The sequence below is a fragment of the Vicugna pacos genome, chromosome 8, assembly GCF_048564905.1.
Source record: "Vicugna pacos chromosome 8, VicPac4, whole genome shotgun sequence".
Taxonomy (NCBI): domain Eukaryota; kingdom Metazoa; phylum Chordata; class Mammalia; order Artiodactyla; family Camelidae; genus Vicugna; species Vicugna pacos.
Window position 1 is genome coordinate 14894743 of NC_132994.1, and position 22410 is coordinate 14917152.

Consider the following 22410-nt stretch of genomic DNA (forward strand, 5'->3'; position numbering starts at 1 on the left):
GGCAGAAAGTCTTTTGGCTGAAAGACTTGATAAAAAGGACTGTTTATTTACCATTAAGTAAATGAGCTAAATATGCAACTTCCAAGTTGTAACAAAAGTGTAAGATAAACACATTTCCTATTGAAAAAGTCTGTACTGTACAAGATATATTGAGATTAATATTACAATTTGCCCAATTCTTTCTAAGTATATCAGGTTAAATAAAATGCCTTTAAGTGAATGGGCATTACTGGCTATCTGAAAAGTCCTGGTAACAACTTTTCAGGATACTTCCTAGAAATCAAAAAAGTTACAACTCTAACCACGGGATAACAAGACCTTTTGCAATGCAAGTGTTTTCTAATTCTTTGCTTTCAACATTTGTGAAAAATGCTGAAGAAGGATGTAACAGTTGTCATTTGGTGGATCAATGAAAATAAGTTTTCATGACGTATGTCTACATGATTTTTGACACATAACTTGGAAAGAGTACAAAGAATTAAGTAATATTTTCATAACAAAATTATTTCCTATCCCATCTACTTATTTGCATGAGTAAGGGTTTGCTGCACCTGTATGTACAAGCATAGAATACAGGAATGAAACTGATCCTAAACATTGTCTTCTACCCGTAGATAACATACATCTAGACACACACAAAGTTGGAGGAAAACAAAACCTCCACTTCATTAAATGATCCATTTCCAATAAAACTGTTTTTGTGTTAAATAATCAAAATTCAACACATATCTGCTGTTTGATCAATTGTATGCTAGTCATAACCATAATGACAGGTATTTTTAATGGCTGGAGCCTTAATTACAGGGAATAAAAATATTAATGTCACTTTATACACATAGTTTTGTTGCACAGAAGTATAATACTTAATCAGTAAAAGACTTTCAAGCCTTAAAATGTATTACATTAGGATAAAATCATCCAGAGGAGTGGAATAAAAATATAAATTCAAGAAGATAAAGGAACATCACAATACTTCTGTTAAAGAAGCATTTGTTTTGCATATTTTCAAAGGATGATGGAATATATAAGATTGTATTCCTTTGGATTCATTAAAATAAATGACACAACAGTTTTATTTTGATATGTCAATAATTTAAATATGCTAGAAACTACACTCCTTGCAACTACTCAAACTTATGATGAAAGTTTTTTGATGTCAAGTTAGAAAGGGCAAGGGGGTGCAGTTTTTCAAAATTCTCTTAAAGGGTTGCAGGCAAAATAGTATGATGATCACTGACCTACAATAATAAACATACTCTTTTGAGTTTTTACTGATGTTGACAGACGTGCAATCTTAGTTTTCCGTATGATGCAAAAGTTCAGTGTAAATAACAGTTATTCCTGAACGTGACTGGCCACAGAATTGAGCAAAATTCTTAAACAAATCAGCTGAGTAGCATACCAAGAATGCGTGTACTTCAGTAAGGGATTGCCAATGATTTTAGAACCCAAGAAGTAGAGTTTTCACTGTATTTAATAAAACATGATTTTTTTAGTATTTCTAGACTGTTCTCATTAAATTAAGGATTTGTGTTTCCCATACCCTGTGAATAGCTACAGAACTCTCTCAATGGTGCACTGTTACATGCTGGCACATTCATAATACAACATGAAGGAAAAGAACAAATTACACTCCTATCAAGAATGTTTCTTTATAAAGGGAAAAGAAAATCATTTGGCACTGATGAAATTACCAGTTACTCTAAAGCCTGCAACTGCATGTTCGAGAATACAGTTATTAGAAATATTTAAATTTATCCTAATGTTTGGCAGTAATCAAAAGCATTTAATCTTTTAAGCTCCCAAATACTTAACAAAGTAGTTTAAAAGGGAGAGTCAACAGGTTGGTGAAGAATCAAGTCACTTGAAAGAAAATGTATGAAGCCTTTCAGATCTCAGCCATTAGGCTCCCTGAAGATCTTGCTAATTAACTAATTTCACATGTTCATTGCTGGGAAAACAGAGACTGGTGCTCAAAAAGTATTAAAACAAAACAAAGACTGAAACGACGGTTTTAGTTTCTGTTCTTGTTTTCTTCTCCTTTTAAACAAAAAACAAAGCAGAATCAATACACTGATAAGTGTTTTCATTACATTCATTAAGGTTTGAGGCAGTAACCAAGACAAGTTACAGACTCAGGAAAATCATGAAATCATGCAAATCATAGAAAAATGAGAGTAAACACAGAGATCCAGAAGACTGGCAAGCTTGACTGTTTTCTCTGGGGTGCAGGAAGCCACCCCATCCTGGAGAGGGAAGAAGGTGTGGAATCCTACCCAAGAAGATGCTTTTTTTTTTTTTTTTTTAGAGGACTTGGGCTTTTCACTTAGCCTGGGAAGAACTCGAGGGCTAATGACTACCTAAAACCTGGGCCTGCAAGACATATTTACTATAGAGAATTAATAACAATTGCGGGGTGGGGGGCAGGAAAAAGACCATCTAAAGAAAACAACCACAGCTGAGTGCAAATACAGCCAAAGCCCAAGAGTGAAAGCGGAGTTAGTTCTCAAATCTAAGGAAGCATACTGCTGCATCTGGGAAAGAAAAGGCAGTTTTTCAATTTTGACAGGAATTTATCAAATGGGTCTCTATATAAAGGGACACTGAACAATATATTGGATACTGTTTGCAACAGAAGTCTTAATAAAAGACATAGAAGAATCTTCTCTATCTGGCATTTCTTTCTCATGTGGACCCTAATAAAAACAGACTATCACGTTAAATTATGGATACCTGCCAACCTAGTTGAATAAATCAAAAATAAACTTCACTGCTAACAGCTTGCTGTATTGTTAAAGTATCAAACTGGGAGGTATAGTTTCTGCTCAGTCATCATTTGTCTATTGACTGAGGGCATCGGAGTGGAGGGAAGGTTTTATATCAACTCAAGGTGGCAGTCAGCAGACACTTGCACAATAGAAATCCTTCATATGTGAAAGTTTTCTTAAACTGACTCAACCAGCTTAATACATAAATGAGACTCTGTGCAACTTATTCATCTGTTTTCCAACCACAAGGAATTCTTCCCACCATAGTCACTGGTGGTTTTCTCTGGGTAAAGAGTGATGATCATCCTCTGAAATTATTCTGAATTTTTTATTTGGTGGGGGGGCATGTATCTCTTCCTAAAAAAAGCAAGAAGAAAGCGGTCCTGTATATATATTTTTTAGGATTGCTCATGTCAGTGTTATGTACTTCAATATACACAGTGTTCAAGTTACTTCCTTATTTATACCACTAATAAACTGTGTTTCATTAGTACAACTTTTCCCATTATTTAGTGAACTTTGTGCTCTATTCTGTTACATGAGAAATAATGAAGGGTAATAAAGGAAAAAGAAACCACATTACCATGTCCAAGACTTTAAGTCACATGTTAGGAATGTCTTATAACTACAAGACAATAAATTAGAAGCTAAATTTGGTATAGAAATAATCTTTGCAAAAAGAAGTATGCAATGTCAGTATCTCATGTGTCTTACTGGAAAAATTAACGAGCTCATCTTTTCATGTGAGAGAGAGAGAACTCCCCATTACCGATAGGTTTTTTTCTGTGTGAGTGTTTCCTTGAGAAACTTTACGGAGTTTAAATTTTTGCTTGTACTTAACACTTTCCATCTGTTTTCAGAAATATTTGTACCATATAAACTGGCCATAGGCAAAATAACATATAAACTTCCTTTGTGTTCTACAAATATTTATAGACCCATGTTTTGGGTAATTTTTTACAAGTCTTGATTTGCAAGTGCCTTAGAATTATCTTCATTAGTTATAATACACAATTTTTATCTGCGTACAGTTTTTCTGAACACTTCTGATCCCAAAACTAGTTTGAGTTGATGATTCATATGAAACCCATCCTTTTCTGTTCTTGTATTTCACTAAGTTCATTTTACAACATCTTAACTAATTATGTTTTAGTTATAACTACTGCTGTTAGTGTTCAACTAAATTTCAATATAGAAAAAAAGAAAATTTCTGCTTCATAAGCTCAGAAGTGGGTATTTGAGAACTGTAACTGCATTTGAATTTCAGATAAGTTACTTTTTAAAATTCCTACTGTACATCTCCTGTCAAAAGATAGTTATTAAGAAAGATCATCTTATTTAAACATAATAACAATGCTCATGTTACAGATGAGGAAGCTAAAGATCAGAGAATTTATGTTACAGACCCAAGACACCACATAGTTAATCAGAAGCAATAAAGAGACTTAAATCAAGCCTCTCTCGGTCCAAAGCACAGGCTAGGCTGGCAACGTTTATTCATGCTCTATTACCTATATATCCTCTCAGTAAAGACTGCTAGTTCCACCAGGTTCTGGGTAGAGGTGAAGGATACAGAGTTGCTACCCTATAGGAAAAACATGCAATCAGACAGACAGAAAAGAAAGCCAGTTACTATATGTCAGTGTGATACAGACCATGATGGCACCCAGGAGTTCAGGGGGCACTCAATTTGGGGTGAAGAAGAGGAAAGTGGTAATCACGAAGACAGAGAAGCAGGCAAAAAATCCCTGAATACCACGCTAAGAAGTCTGGGGAGTCATTTGATGATTTGAGTCAGGGAAGTGACATATTTAGGCATCCCTTTTTGAAAACTCACTCTCTTTTGAAATGAGATGGGCCTAATCTAAAAGACTGGCAATGGGATTGAATGGACAGGAGAGATTCAACAGATAATTAAGAGGTAAGACTGACGAGGCTCAAACAGGGAAAGGAAGTGGGTTAGAATCCTGAATATCTCCAAGGTGTCTGACTTAGGTGACTGAGTGGATGGCACTGCATCTTACAAATGTGAAGAAATCTGGGGGACTGGGAAGGTAGGCTGAGGATAACAGAATAAAAAGAAAACAGGACCCAGAAGAAAACACTGGAAAGCACGGACATCTGAGTGGGTGGAGAGGCTCACGACACTTAGTTGTAGATTAAGAAGGAAATATACTGAGGAGGGGAAACGGATTAGGTTTAGTTCATGGAAATAAAATGTTAATTAAGCCAATGAATTCATAGGGGAAATGGAGAGGCATGTGTGAGATAAGGAAAATAAGGCAGAGTGCTTACATTCTTGCAACCACAAGGGTGAGATGAGCCAAGAACACAGCTGGAGTCCACCTCTGTGCAGCAGAAGGCTCAGGCGAGACTGAGCCATGCAGGCAGTTACAGAGCTCCATCCCAACACTCATTCTGATAACAAAGAGGTGCACAGAAAGGAACGGTATGTAACGACAATGTAAAACATGGTCTAGCTGGCTCTTCCCTGAGGGGAAAGAAAGAGTTGGTTGAGGATGAATTAGTGCAGTGAACAGCGGATAAGATCATAGGAGAACTGTCTTGGGTTATAAATGCAATCAGCTGTACTAAGCCTGCAAGCCTGAGGAATGCTTATGTACAACATATCTTCTCTCTTGCTAATGTTTTTCGGGTCAGTGCAAACAAACGTGGTCTTGTATATCCGCATCACTGCACCTACATACACCCGTCACTGCAGGACTAGCAGAATGTGCAGTTACTCCCATGTGAATTGGTTACCACTGTTGGCAACTGTGTTAGCTTACAGCCTTGCTTGATCTCCTCGCTCCACATCCTAAGGGGATTGAGTCCACTCAAAGGAATCAGGATTGATGGAGGGGAAGCCAAAATTCCAACACTGTCCTCACTGGTCCTCCCAGTTCCATTCTAGTCCCTTATTTCCAATCTTTTAACCACACAGTGGCCAGAATCATCTGTTAAATCTATCATTGGATACCATCATTCCTCTGCTTCAAATACCTCAATGGCCCCCCAAATGGATGGAGAATAACAATGAAACTCTACCATGACCCACAAGGCCAGCCAGCATGTGACTCCTTCCTAGCTCAACCTCATCTCACGCCACCCTCACCACTTTCGGACCTTTGAAGACACAATTTCCTTCAACTCAAATGCTTTTTTTCTGGTTTTCACAAGCAAACTCCTCATCCTTCATGTATCAGCTTAAACACTGTCTCCTCAGAGACCATCCCTGACTACACCACGAAAGGAAGTCTCCCTGTTAGTCTTTATCTCTGCCCTCTGTTCACTTCTTTCATAACACAAGCTGTGCTCACATCTTTCTTTGTTCACCCAAAGATCAAAGGCATGCTGCATTTTACTGTGTTTTGCAAATATTGCATTTTTTACAAATGGAAGGCCTGTGGTAATTCTTCATTGAATGATTCCCTTGGTGCCATTTTTCCAGTCGCATTTGCTCATTTTGTGTCTCTGTGTCACATATGGGTATTTCTCCCAATATTTTTCATTATACAAACTTTTCATTATAAACTTTTTCATTATAATTCTATTTGTTATGGTGATCTGTGATCAGTGATCTTTGATATTACTATTGCAAAAAGACTACAACTCATGGAAGGCTCAGACAACAGTTAAAAGTTTTTTAACAATAAAGTATTTTTAAATTAAGGTATGTACATTGGCTTTTTAGACATAATGGTGTTGCACAACTTAACAGACTACAGTACAGTGTAAACCTAACTTTTATATGCACGGGGAAACCAAAAGAATTTGTGATTCACTTTATTGCAATATTCAATTTCTTGTGGTTGTCTGGAACCAAACCTGCAGTATCTGTGAGATACTCTGTACTTGTGAACTCCACAAAGGCAGAAAATACAACTTTTATTTACCTATACTCAGATTAGTAAAATGCCTGGCATGCAGTGGACACTCAGTAAATTTGTTAAAGAAGGGAAGGGGAGAAGAAATCATGAACACAGAGAATCAGCAAAAAGATTCTGTACAAGTGGCAGAGCTGGGAAGAAAAAAAAGAGAGAGGACCTTCCAGAACTGAGTTGTTTGACAATGTTGTCTGACAATTTCTAAAACTAGGTTTAAACATTAAATTATTGTCATTAAATCAATCACTGTTAGAAACTTTTTAAAGTGAAACCATATTTAAACAATATCTCTATGGAATATCAATTAGAATTAATTCTTTATAAGTAAACACTCCAGTATTTGGGAGAATAATCTTAATTAACAATACAATATACAATTTTAGCTTTTGAGAATCAGAGAACATATTAGTCAATGAGGAGAAGCCCAAGAAGCTGTATGTTAAGAATGCGGCTTCTCTTAACAACTCAGATCCACGGGAGGAAATATAATGAGTCTAAGAAGACTCAACATTAGTCTGGGAGAATGTGATGGTTAATTTCATGTGCCACCTTGGCTAGGCATGGTACCCAGATAGTTGGTCAAATATTAGTCTAGATGTTTCTGTAAAGGTAATTTTTAGGTGAGATTAACATTTAAATTAGTAGACTTTGAACAAAGCAGATTACCTTCCATAATGTGGATGGGCCTCATTCGGTCAGCTGAAGACCTTACTAGGAAAGACTTAAAAATGACCTCTGCCAAGGGAGAGGGAATTTTGCCAGCGGGATACTTTCGGAGTCAAACACAGCATCAGCTCCTCCCTGGGTGTCCAGCCTGGTGGGCTCCCCTGCAGATTCTGGACTGGCCAGCCTCCACAACTGTGTGAGCCAAACCCTTAAAATAAATCTTTCTCTACACACACATACACTATTGGTCCTCTTTTTCTGGAAAATTCTAACACGGAGGACTACAAGGTAGAAAAATGAGTTCAAGTCCCAATGCTGGTACTTACAACCTACGTGATACTGAGTTCCCTTGGATGATTGTTTTCAACTATAAAATAGATTTTAAAAACCAACAACTACCAAATGTTAATGACTCCATCTCCATATATCGTGTATCAATCACTGTTTCCAAATAAGTGTGAACTGAAAATGTACATAAAAGCAATTTTAACTAAGCTCTTCTTTATTTACTCATTTTAAAACTAGTATGAGTATATCAATCAATTAAGCACAAATTAATAGATGTTCTGATAGTTAAAATCCAAAGTACTTTCCATGGTAGAAAATACTGGAAAAAATCCTAAGGTAACACTGAATCCATCAAACACATGGCATTTATTTGGCACACTGTCCATAAAAATTAACTTCTTCCATTAGGGAAATAATATACTTACACATTTTCAGCTTTTAAAATAAATTACCTCATTACATAATGAAAATGTTTTATTTCACAAAGCAGCACTGTTTTTGTAAAATGATGCCTTCCAAATTATTATAAATGTCATTCATTCAGTCACCAGACAATTCTAATAAGACTAGAATTTATATTCATAAATGAACATTTTCTTTGCTTAGAAAGAAATGAAATTCAATCACTTTCATGACTTATTTTAAGTAGATAATGACTTAATTTGGAATTCTATCAAATATTTTATAAATTTTACTACAGTGAATATATTATAAAATATATAGTATGGAGCTAAAATTGACAACTTCAATTATAACTTTAAAGAGTTGAAATTTATACTATAAAATAGCCTAGGTATAAAATATCCAACATGTTTAAAGGTTATAAAATAATTCTTAGACAACATTAAATACAGGTTAAAACTGATGAAAACAGATCTTTGCATTTTCAGAAGCATACCTAATAAGAAGCATGTAGGAAATTTTGGAAAGAATAATGAAAACAAACTCTAACATGGCTATTTCCCCTCAACTACTGATTAGGGGAGGGGGGCATTGGTGGGTAGAAGCATTGCCTCAGGGGAGATTCTTCCTAATAATTCCTCCACTAACTAAAATTGTAACAAAGGCATAGAAAACACATAAAAATATACAACGGTTTAAAAGTATACATAGAAAAACAAATAATCTGAAAAAAAAAACTACAAAAAATTTTAAAATTAGATCAGAAGACTGTAATTACCTCAAATAAGAAAATGCCAACATTAAACTTTTTATCCACTCAAACTGGAGAAATGTGGAAACCGAAACATTACAAGCAGGATACAGCTGTGCGGACTGACCTGTGCCTGTGTGTCTGTCTGGGGGAGGGAGCAGGAATTTTGATGAGATGAGTCATCACATCACTAGAAATCTGTTTAAAATCCATCTTATATGAAAACGTATTATTTTTAATAAACCCTGAGATGGTGATTTAAAGCTGTTACTAAAAACTTTCTGATTCAGAAAGCAGGGTTATTTGAAATGATGTGTGAGTTACTTGTAAGATGTTCCAAATATCTGACGCTATATACATTGTACAGGCTGCTCTTTTAAAAATTCACAGAATTTTCTAGTTATAAGTGCACAATCACACCCAACGTGAGATGTCACTCATAATGTGCATGACCAGTGATTATCCAAACCACACAAATGTTTCCAATGATGGAGAATAAGGAAAGTCTATCCCAAAGTCAGATAAATGATCAGAAAAGTTTCCTTTACATTGAAGTTAAGTCTACATCTCTGTAATCATTTCTAGCTACTGATTTCAGTTCTACATTGTGAGGCGATTCTAGGCAGGTACACTCTTTTTTCACATGAAAATCTTCCAAATAACTCATGACTTAGTTAAACTTACTTTCCTTTCAAGTCTTTTCTTTTCATCTACACACTTCTATTTCCCCCAACTCTTTCTCATATAATAACTTTTCAAGAACAGTCACTGCTTTGGTCACTCTTCTCTGGAATCATCTCAGTTTGCCAATGACCTTTCAAAAATACAGCATCCAAAACTAAACACAATATTCCAGATGTGATCTAGGCTATGCAATGTAAAGGGCTACTTATTGCCTCCTTGTTAAAAGAATTCCTTACTTTTAGTGAAAACTGGAGTTTATAATCCTTCTAAAAATACGTAACAACACCCAAATTAATATATTTTCAGAAATACTACCTGAGATAAAACTTGGTAATTTTTTGTAATTTTCCATATGCTGTGTGTAAACTTAAATCAAAACACCTGGGTGTACCACACAGATTACAGTAAAGTTATTTTTGGATCCTAAGCTTAAATTTCCATTCAAATTCTCCACACTTAAAAGTCTCTAGCTGTATATGGAGACTCGATGAAGTGTTACTTTACACTTCTTAAGGGTCTTTTACAGTAAAGTTTCAATGCCTTGCAAAAGAGATTAATACGTCTATGCATGCATTTAGACAATCCTTAGATCCTGATGGGAAAAAATAATGTTTGAATCATGCCTACATTTTTTCCATTCTCCAAATTTTTCCTAATTAAGGAAATACTTAGGAAAGAAGATAGTTTGGTATTTTAAACCACCTCTGGGCACACTGAATTTCCAGTACTTAAGATACAGGCTACCCTACCTCCATTCTATTCAGCACAAATTGCATATACACTCTCATAAATATGACATTTAGTCTGCTCAGAAAAAAATAGTTAATGTGAACTAATTAGTAGTTCAAGAAATCACCATCATCTAAATCTCCATTATAATGAAAATCCACTTTTTGCAAATAATTATCTCTAAAATAATCAACTGAGGTAATAAGAGACCTGACCTAGGCGAGATATTTTATCTAACTTGTCTCATAATATCTTTGAAAAAAAATTATACCATGTAGTGCTGCTTCTCATACTTTAAAACAGGGTAGATGTAAGTATTACACCTATTTCAAGGGAAATGAAACAAATGAAGGAAAGAATATTTTTGAATAAGCATAAGTCAAAAATCAAAAGGCTTATTACTGTAGGCAAAAGGTAAAAGGCTTATTAATAACTGACATTCAAATGATCACTTTTCTAGACACATTTAAAAAATTAGCTGCTCCCTTAAATATCAACCATCTGAATTTCTAGAGATTCTAATATAACGAAAATGTAGAAACAGAAAATTCTAACACAATAAAAAATGAAAATTACAAACTGAACCAGGGCTGTAAGCCAAAAACATTCTCTGGTTTTCAAAAGTCTCCTAAATATTTCTAAAGATTCTAAAGTGGCTTAACCGAAGAAAGCCAAATCCAATCAAGAACAGTCCTGGTCCACTTGGGCAGCTCTGTATCCAAGACCACTCAGAGGTGTGGACCCTTTGCTAACCCCTTCCCAGAAACTTCCACAGCTCTGAGAGTGACATGACCTAGGAGGGCGAGAGATGTCTGTTAACCTCTGGGCACTGGACCACTTGATAGTTTACATCACAATGGATCACAACGGATACTAGATAAAACTATTAAAAGTACCACAGCCTCGTGGTGTTAAACATTTAATTTCCACTTTTAAAACTTCCTGAGAAACCATATAACCCTATTTCTTTTCCATAAGCAACTTACACTCTCCTTATGTATAACTGATTAATGAGTTATTAAAGTACTTACAGCTTGATAAAGTAAAATTGCCATCATAAACCTACATAGCACATCATAAAAATAGATTATGTTTAAGAAAACTGGGTAAATTTAAAATGAGAACGTTTATGAAACGATACAATATGAAAGTGTTCATTCTATTAACAATTAATTTGATAGTTATAATCTGCAGCATATAATGAGAGCATTCTTGGGTTAAAAAAGTATTAGCTTTGGGAAGGCTTCTTTTTACATTTATTCCTTTGAAGCTTCTTTTCTTACTGCTATTTCACAAACTAAATATCAATTAAAATGGACACCCTCACCCTATAAGACTACATAATTTCCTGAACTTTTGGCCTATAAGCAGAAACTACATGTTTCCGTTATGAGTAAACAAACTCCATTTATAGTCATGGTCTAACTGCGGTCACGGTTATGACCGTTTCTGTATTACTAGGTATACATCCTCATATGAAATTATACATGAGGTTAAAAAAGAAAGCTCACTCTTCACAATTCAAGTAACAAACGCTGTACTTCAAATTCTTTTTTGGAATTCCAAAGGAAATAGGTGTACAAATGAACAATAAATATAGAAAAATTATTTCAGGATTTTGTTTTGGTTCATCTTAGTATTTCCTTTTAAGCATTTCTCTTAGAAGTTTCTAGGAAAAAATAAACTAAAACAAAAAGAAAATATCTTATTGATTGCTTTCTTTGACAATTAGCTTGTCAAAATTCAAAACAGGTACCATTTATGTAGAGTATATAATGTGTGAGTTAAAATACTAGGATCTTTAAAAATATTATCTATACAGTTCCACGTCCATACATTTAACTGCCTGTTAGACACCACTCCCAGACTTTGGACATCCGAGAGACATTTAAAACTCAGCATGTCCTGAAAAGAACTATCCATCTCTTTTACAAACACATTCTATTATGCTGAAGCTTGGTGAGTAACACCACCATCCATTTAGTCATCAAGAAATCCAGAAGCTATAATAAAACTAGTAGTAATAACCACTCCTCAGGAAAAGCTACCTTGTGCCCAGATTATGCTAGGTATATTATCTACATTGAATCTAATCTTGCCATTCAAAACACCTTGCAAAACAGGTATTATTCTGAGAAATCTTACAGTAAAGAATCTGTTTAATTTTAGTTAATTCAGGTTTTCTCCAATTAATTTGAGCACTGAATGCTTTTTTCACCTAATTTTTGGCAAACCAATTGGTATCAGTAGGACCAAACTTTGGAAATTCTTTTTTTTAAAAACTATCATCGACAAACTGCTCCTCCATTTTGCCAAAATAATTATCAGTGATGTACTGCATAAAGATGAGTAGTTGAAAGGAGTATATGTGTTTAAACTTGTCTATATTTCACCAAAATTTTACTTCTTCACTGCTTGATTCCTTGGAATGAAGCTAATTTCTTTCAGATTTATTATTTACGAGAATTTACCTATTAGAACAGTATACTTAAAACAGGAGGAGAAATAAAGAACATATCGATACTTCAAATTTTTCTTTGTGAATGAATGAACAGAGTAATATTAAGTTACTATTTCTACTAGGTAGCAAACAACACACATTAATCCAGCACCAACCAGACATGAAGCTTAAACAGCATGGGAAATATAGGAATAAATCTTTAGATGTGTGCAATCTAGTTGGGACTAAATGAAAGTAAAATGCCAACAAAAGAAACCAAGAGGGGTTAAAAAAAAAAAAAGAACCTGTGGATAGAACAGATTGTTGGCTGCCAGAGGTGGGGGGGTTGGGGAATAGGAGAAGTGGATGAAGAAGGTCAAAAGTTACAAACTTCCAGTTATAAAATAAGTCAGGGGATGTAATAAACAGCATAGTGACTGTAGTTAATAATAGTATTATTAACTATAAAGCATCACTATATACAATACTATGTGATAACAGTATTACATATTTGAAAGTTGCTAAGAGTAGATTTTAATAGTTCTCATCACAAGAAAAAATTTTTGTAACTATGTATGGTGACCGATGCTAACTAGACTTATTGTGGTGATCATTTCACAGTATATACAAGTAGCGAATTATTAGGCTATATACCCAGAACTAATATGTTATATGTCAAGTATACCTCAATTTAAAAACTGAAATAAATTGAATTTAAAAAGAAAAGAGACCAAGAGTACTTGGATAGAACATTTGAAATATTCAAAGTAGGAACATGATTAACTGCCAAAGGCATAGTAAAATGATACGTAGCCAATAAGAACTCAGGAGAGGGAGATGATTTTGGAAAAAAATGCAGTGTAAAATACAGCAGTTAGAAATATTTCCAAAGAAATTACCTAAATCTGCTTTAGCTGTTCTTTACATATGTCTGCAGTATCAATTTGCACAAAACTTTTTTTAAAGAAAGTCACAGAACACAAGTAATTTAAGTAACACAGTAGGATCAGCATTCGGCAAAAATATAAAGAACTGTCTTCAGCTTCCCAAAATCACACCTCTGTCTACAAATCAGCCACAGTTAGATGTGCTGACATATACCCCACCAAATACTGAAAATTCTGCAAGAACTGAATGTTACGGGAATAAGACAATCTAAGCAAACTCAACAACATTCTTAAAAATCATTATCCATGACATCTTGAAAAACTCACACAAAGTACTATGCCAAAGAGAAAAGAAATTCCACACAAACCCCACTAATGAATATTCCAGCATCATACCTTAAGAATGTTAGAAGTAGAGTTATTCATATAAGAATTCATTTTTGGACACTGAGCCAGATTTTAATGCCATACTCAAAATGAAAAATTAATATCTAGCCACAGAAAAATATCATGCCATTAAGATATATTCAGAAGTATAAGATCAAAAGATATGTCTGTTTGCAACTGTATTAAGCTCAGTACTTGTACAATTAACCCTTAACTTTCACTAATTATGTTCCTAATTGCTACCACCAAGCCCACAAAGTAAATATAATAAGAGGTATAATCCTCCTGTTTCGTTTCTAAACGTCTTAGAATACGTACTGTTGCAACAGGGAGGGCTGAAGAGACATTTGTAAATTTTGGCTTAAAAAAAACTGTCTATGTGTTAACTGATGCCTGAAAGACCCATCGTTATTCAAATACAATCACAATTTCCTTTCTAAATACAGTATCTAAATATATGCCACATAACACATTTTCAGACAGGTTTCTTTTTTTTTTTTTAATACTCATGGAAGAAGCTGTGAGAATTATTCTACTAAAGAATTAAGGAGGGTGGGATCAAAATGGCGGAGTAGGATGACCCTGAACTCACCCCCTCCTATGGACTCACACCAAAATCACAACTACTTAAGAGCAGCTATCCACAAGAACAACCTAGAAACTAGCAGAAAAGATTTTCCATAACTAAAGATATACAAAGAAGGAGCCACAATGAGATGGGTAGAAGACATAAGTCTACTTGGGACCCACATGCCCAAGCTGGTGACCCACAAACAGGAGGGCTACCACAGCTGCAGAGGTCATCCCGGAGGAGCGAGAGATCTGAGCACCACACTGTGCTCTGCAGCCTGGGGATCCTGCACCAGGAAGATGAGGCCCCACAGCATCTGGCTTGGAAACCAGCGGGCTTTACATTCGGGAGAGCAGGAGGAATATTAGAAACAGAGACTCTTCTCTTGAAGGAGAATCACAAACTCATAACTGAGTCCCAGCATAGAGTCAGCAATCTGAAAGGCGCCTAGGTGAAACCCACTTGTTGATATTGGAGAGCGTTCCAGAGAGGCAGGTGACAGCTGGGAATCCCCCTGGGGTTGGAGATGCTGGCAACAGTCATTTTGGGGATCTCACTGTACTGTGTTGACACAGGTGCTGGCAAGCACCACCTTGGAATTCTCCCTCAAGCCTATGAACTCCAGGGCCCTGCCCTACCCACCAGTGCACCCACAGAAACCACACAGGGCAGGGCCTTGCAGTCAGCTGGGCCAAGGGCCAGCCCCACGTACCAGCATGCCCACAGTAGTCAGCCCCACCACAACAAAAGGACACACACAGCCCACACAGGGGGCGCCATACAGCTCTGGTGAGCAGAAGGGAATGCGCTGCTGGGCCCCATAGTATGTCTCCTACATAAGACCACTTCTCCAGGATTAGGAGGCATAGCAGACCTACCTAATACACAGAAATAAGCAACGAATTAGGCAAAATAAGGAGACAGAGGAATATGTTCTAATTGTAAGAACAAGACAAAACCTCAGAAAAAGAACTAAATGAAACAAAGATAAGCAATATATCTACTAAAGAGTTCAAAGTAATGATCACAAAGATGCTCACCAACTCAGGAGAAGAATGGATGAACACAGTGAGAATTTCAACAGAGTTAAAAAATACAAAAATGAACCAATCAGAGCTGAAGAATACAACAACAGAACAAAAGATACACTATGAGGATTACAGTAGATTAGATGATACATAAGAATGAAACAGCAATCTGGAAGACAGACAGAATGAAAATCACCCAATATATTTGCAAATGATATATCCAATAATGGATTAATATCTAAAATATATTAAAAACTCATGCAACTCAATATCAAAAAAACAAACAATCCAATTAAAAACTGGGCAAAGGATCTCAATAGACATTTTTCCAAAGAAGACATACAGATGGCCAACAGGCACATGAAAAGATGCTCAACATCACTAATCATCAGAGAAATACAAATCAAAACCACAATGATCATACAGTAAGTCTATTTTAGTTTTTTGAGGAATCTCTGTACTGTTTTCCATAATGGCTATACCAAACTACATTCCCACCACCAGTGTAGAAGGGTTACCTTTTCTCCACACCCTCTCCAGCATTTATCATTTGTGGACTTTTTAATGATGGCCATTCTGACTGGCTTGAGGTGATACCTCAGCAATCCTACTCCTGGGCATATATCCAGAGGGAACTTTAATTTGAAAAGATACACGCACCCCAGTGTTCACAGCAGCACTATTTACAGTAGCCAAGACATGGAAACACTAAATGCCCACTGACAGATGACTTGATAAAGGAGTTGTGGTATATTTATACAATGGAATACTACTCAGTCATAAAAATAATAAAATAATGCCATTTGTAACAACATGGATGGACTTTGGAGATCGTCATTCCAAGTGAAGTAAGTCAGAAAGAGAAAAAAGTATCATATGATATCACTTTTATGTGGAATCTTAAATAAAAAGACAAACGAATTTATTTACAAAACAGAAATAGACTCACAGACATAGAAAACAAACTTATGGTTACAGGGTGGGGAGGGATGGGAAGAGATAAATTGGGAGTTCAAGATTTGCAGATACTAAGTACTATATATAAAATAAACAAGTTTATACTGCATAGCACAGGGAACTATATTCAATATCTTGTAGGAACCTATAATGAAAATGAATATATGTATGTATGACTAAACTATTGTGCTGTGCACCAGAAATTGACACAACATTGTAAGCTGACTATACTTCATTTAAAAAAAAACCGCAATGAGATACCACCTCACCTATAGGAATGGTTATCATCAAAAAGACAACAAACAACAAGTGTTAAGGAGGATATGGAGAAAAGGGAACCCTCATGCACTGTTGGTAGGAATGTAAATTGTGCAGTCACCATGAAAAACAGTATGGAAATTCCTCAAAAAATTAAAAATAGAACTACCATACAATCCAGCAACTTCACTTCCGGATATATACCTGAAGAAAACAAAGACACTAATTCAAAAAGATATATGCACTCCTATGTTCACTGCAGCATTATTTACAACAGCCAAGATATGGAAGCAACCCAAGTGTCCACTGAAAGATGATGGGTAAAGAAAATGTGATGTGTGTATATATATGAATATATACACATATATGTAGTATATATATATAAATATATATACATATATACAATAGGTTATCACTCATAAAAAGGGATGAAATCTTGCCATTTGGAACAACATGGATGGATCTAGGGTATTATGCTAAGTGAGTAAGTCAGAGAAAGACAAATACCGTATGATCTCATTTATATCTGGAATCTAAAAAACCAAATGAAAACAGACTCATAGATACAGAAAATAAGCAGGTGGTTATTAGAGGTGAGCGAGGTGGGAGACTGGGCAAAATAGGTGAAGGGAATTAAGAGATACAACCTTCCAGTCATAAAATAAATAAGTCCCAGGGACGTAATATACAGCGTAAGAGAAATGATCAATAATATTGCAATAACTTTATACAGGGACAGATGGTTACTAGACTTATCGTGGTGATCACTTTATAATGTATTTAAATGTCAAATTACTCTCTTCTTGACCTGAAACTAACACAACACTGTACAATAAAAACAACTAAATGTCTATCGACAGATGACTGGATAAAGAAGCTATGGTATTTATGGCTGAATAGTATTCCATTGTATAAGTATACCACATCTTCTTTATCCAGTCATCTGTTGATGGACATTTAGGTTGTTTCCATGTCTTGGCTATCATAAATAGTGCTGCTATGAACACTGGGGTGCAGGTGTCATTCTGAAGTAGGGCTCCTTCTAGATATATGCCCAGGAGCGGGATTCCTGGGTCATATGGTGAGTCTATTCCTTGTCTTTTGAGGAATCTCCATACTGTTTTCCACAGTGGCTGTATCAAACTGAATTCCCACCATCAGTATGACAACGTAACACCATTTGCAGCAACGTGGATGCTCCTGGAGAATGTCATTCTAAGTGAAGTTAGCCAGAAAGAGAAAAATACTATATGAGATCGCTCATATGTGGAATCTAAAAAACAAAACAAAAAAACCAAATACAAAACAGAAACAGACTCACAGACACAGAATTCAAACTTGTGGTTGCCAAGGGGGCGTGAGGTGGGAAGGGATAGACTGGGATTTCAAAATGTAGAATAGATAAACAAGATTATACTGTATAGCACAGGGAAATATATACAAGATTTTGTGGTAGCTCATAGCGAAAAAAGAAATGTGGCAATGAATGTGTATGTTCATGTGTAACTGAAAAATTGTACTCTACACTGGAATTTGACACAATGTTGTAAAATGATTATAAATCAATAAAAAAAAGTTTAAAAAAAAGAAAAAAAAAGAAAGGTGGCCAATTTGAAAAAAAAAGAAGTTATGGTATATTTATACAATGGAATACTACTCAGTCAGAAAAAAATAAAATAATGCCACTTGTAGCAACATAGATGGACCTGAGATTGTCATCCTAAGTGAAACAAGCTAGAAAGAGAAAGAAAAATACTATATATCACTTATATGTGGAATCTAAAAAAAAAAAAAAAGACAAATGAACGTATTTATAAAATAGAAACAGACTCACAGACATTGAAAACAAACTTGTAGTTACCAGCGGGGAAGGGTGTGGGAAGGGATGAACTGGGAGTTCACTGCAGATACTGACTCATATATATAAAATAGATAAATAACAAATTTTTTCTGTATAGTACAGGGAACTATACTCAATATCTTGTAATAACTTATGGTGAAGAATATAAAAATGAATATACATATGTTCATGTACGATGGAAGCATTATGCTGTACACCAGAAATTGACACAACACTGTAAACTGACTATATGTCAATAAAAGATATATATATATATATATATATATATATATAAAAATGTGGATAAAGGATGTTGGGCTGTAGTGTTACTCCCACGTTACAGGGGAGGGAGCTGAAGCACAGAAAGGTTAACTAATTTATTCGAGACTAAAACAAGTGGCAAAACCACTAAGTGAAAGCAGGCAATCTACTCATACTTCTCACCACTGCTCCAGGGAGCCTCCAATTCAACAGGGAACTCCTCGAGACTTGATTCAGAAACTGAACTCTTACCCTAATTCATTGTTTTCCTCCTAATCTGAACCACCATTCTCACTAACTGGGCTTCCTATAATAGCCTGCTAACCAGGTTACCCGATTCTTCTATCCATTTAACTAACAGTAAAAGCCGATGTTCTTTAAAATAGCCCACAGGAAACTATAGGTTCTGTATCCTCCTGTTTAACGTCCGTCTGTGACCTCACCGACAACCCTCCCCTCTCCCACTCCACTCCAGCTACCCTGTCTCTGTGCCCCTCCTGGTCTCCAGGCGTGTTCCCGCTGCAGGCCTTGGCAGTGACTATTCCTCCTGCCTGGTACACGTTTCCCCTTGAATGTACATGACTCCGCTTCTCATTCCTCCAATGACCTCTTCTAATGATACTTACAATGTCTACTCTGTTTAAAATTGCTACTGCCCCTCCCACAAAGCAAGTGGCACTCCGTATGCCCCTTTTGTTGCTCTATTCTTTCTTTCTTCGTAATTCTTGTTACCTTCCAACATTCTAGACAACCTACTTATTTTTTATTCACTTGCCTGTCTCTTCTGCTCCTGAATTTATATATATACCATGATCCCATGGTGTTAGAACACCATCTAGTACATAGTACGTGTTCAAAAAGTAATTGTTGATATTGTCAACTTCAACCCAAATACTTTGAGCTAAGTTCTTGTACATCTCTTACAGCTGTTAGCACTTCTCAGTATCTCATAGAAAAGTTAGAATTTCAATAAATATACTTAAATTACATTTTAAAACAGCTAAGTTTTACACACTTATGCTTTTATTAAGAGTCTCTCTTTATGTAGAAATACATTTTATAGACATGGACAGATGTTAATGTCACTCAGAGAAACAGTTAAGGTAAAAAATAATTTAAATAGTATAATCCTTTCTATAAGGAAAACAGTATGTATCTGTATGTATCAGGTTTTTTGGCATGATGCCATTAGGCATTTTTAAAATATTTCTTCCTACTATGTATATTCATATTTTCTCATTTTTTCAGTAATGAATATGTATAATTTGTATGATTAAAAATGAATATACTTATAATATTCATCAAATTATTCATCACAATATAATTACTAGCTAAATTCTAACTCTTATTTCTCTAGAAAAAAATTTATTTGTTGTTAACATATAAATTATTTATAATTTTATAAATATATAAATGCAACATAGATCTGTGCTATTAATGCAATTTAACCGACCATCTACAAATATTTATCTAATTCTTCTCTTTATACAAGGGATAATGTAGCTAGTATCTTTATATAAAAGGTACTGTGGCAAAGTGTGCTAAATATTATCACTACATCAATATATCTTCGTGAAACCTACATATTCAATCTAACTCAGACATTACCTCTGAAATATCCCTTTCAATGACAGCATGTTCAGTAAGCTTTTATATTTGTGGTATAAACTAATAAACATTCTTTTTTATCTTTAAATTCAAAACCGTAAGTAGCACAAATATGTTCAACTTGAGCTTTTGCTGTTGCTGGAAAGCATTAGTATTTATTTACTTCAATTGTCCCTTGTTCTAAAAGTATTTAAAGTAATACAATAAATAAAGGTAGAGTTTTAGAAAATTGTATTGAAGTTATAAAATGTATTAAAGTAATAAAATGAAAAAAGTAAAGCTATGAATTAGAAAAACTGTATATTATATTTCACATCTCTTTAAAGGTGATCATAATTTCACTCAAAAGAAATCAACAAAAGAGCCAGTGTTAATGCCAACACTGAATTTAGAAAATTATGACCTATTACCCAAAAAAAAGTTCATTTAATGTCAGTAAAAGGAAACCTAAATTGGTTTATAAAAAAATATTTTCCCATGATCTTAAATCTAAAAAGAAAATACTGTATTTTAATGTTATATATATATTTATACTTAATATTCTTTTAAATGAAGTTTGATTTACATTTTTCCAAACTTCAGTTCCACTCGCTAATTTTTAAATTACAAAACTCTTGCAAAGAAATAAATAAAGACACAAGTTGTATTTAAAATAAAAGTTTACATACCTTGGCTTCTGAAAGGCTAAGCTGTATTGCTGACATGCCAGACCCACCGTGGGGGTATAGACAATAGGCATGAATTTCTCGATGTCAGACAGTAGCACTCTATAAAAGAGTTTCTCATTTCTATCTTGAAGATCCATTAAGAGAAGATACCTGTGGAAATTGTATATAATTAGATCTATATCCCAACAAAGTCATAAAACAGCTGTTTAGATTTCTAACTAAACATTTTTGAACAAAGTATACAATGTTTTTTAGGTCACACAGAAAAAATCTGATGGAAAAAGACTTTAGAAATGTTCCTAGTCATCTCAAAGGATGAAGAACCCTAAAACCTGAACTAGTGTCATCCAAACATTAAAATCAGTGCTGAAACAGCAGTTCTACTTAATATTTGGAAAGACTTTATCTCTATTTTAAAATGAAAGACAAATTAAAATACCATTATAGATATGGTTTAAACATTAACTAAGTAAATAGAAAGACCACTCTTAAACTTGCAGTACTGAATAGTCACGGGAAATGACAAGCAGAAAATGTGAATGTAAGCACTGACCCTAAAAATTCCTAAGTTCAAAAGACTTTTCTTATTTATATCAAATGGTCTTTTTCTTTCTAGAGGCATTTCTGACCCAGAATTATCTTTCTAAATATCAACCTTATCATGTTACCTGTAACCTTCAATCAGTTATAGAATAAAACTCAAGCTGCTTGATACAACTTAAAAGAATTTTGCAACATTATCCTTAATAGTCTTACCAGCCTTTTTGGATTGATTCTCCTTCCCTGGAATACTTGAAAACGCACTGAATTTGAAGTCAGAGATACAAGGACTCTAACGCTTGGCAAATAGACAAGTTACTCCAAACCAAAAAAAGTGACATTTGGGAAGAAGATGATGACTTTTAGACATGCTAAAGTTGATTCAGCAATGTGGAAGTCATCATTGCTTAATCAGTGATCAATTCTCAGACCTTATCTTACTTTATTTATTGGAATATTTGACGCCAATGGCATTCTCTAGGGCTGGACACACTTTCTTTACCTGCCTTCCAGGCCACTGTATTTTCTTGGGTTTCCTATTTCACTAATCATTCTTTCTCTGTTTCTTTGCTGTTTTCTCCTTTTCTCTGGAAGCTCTCTAATGGCCATCTCTAATCTATTAGGAGATTATGCCAACTTTGCTAAAAGACAGTCCAAATCTAAACATCTTCATTGCTACCACCCTGGATCTAAACCACCATCATCTCTTGCCTGGATTCCTGTGAAAGTCTTAATACTCTCCCTTCTTACATTCCATTCTCAAGTCTGCACTTGTCTTCTGGAAATACAG

The 22410-nt window shown here is 34.9% G+C and overlaps 1 protein-coding gene across 2 annotated transcripts in view; it reads right to left on the reverse strand.

The window, feature by feature from the left end:
* Positions 1–22410, reverse strand: part of ME1 (malic enzyme 1) — a 179829-nt gene that overhangs the window by 126192 nt on the left and 31227 nt on the right. For both annotated transcript variants that reach the window (XM_072965568.1, XM_072965569.1), the window contains exon 3: positions 21081–21230. In XM_072965568.1, coding sequence (XP_072821669.1) covers positions 21081–21230 — 150 coding nt within the window. The remainder of the gene's footprint in view (positions 1–21080; positions 21231–22410) is intronic.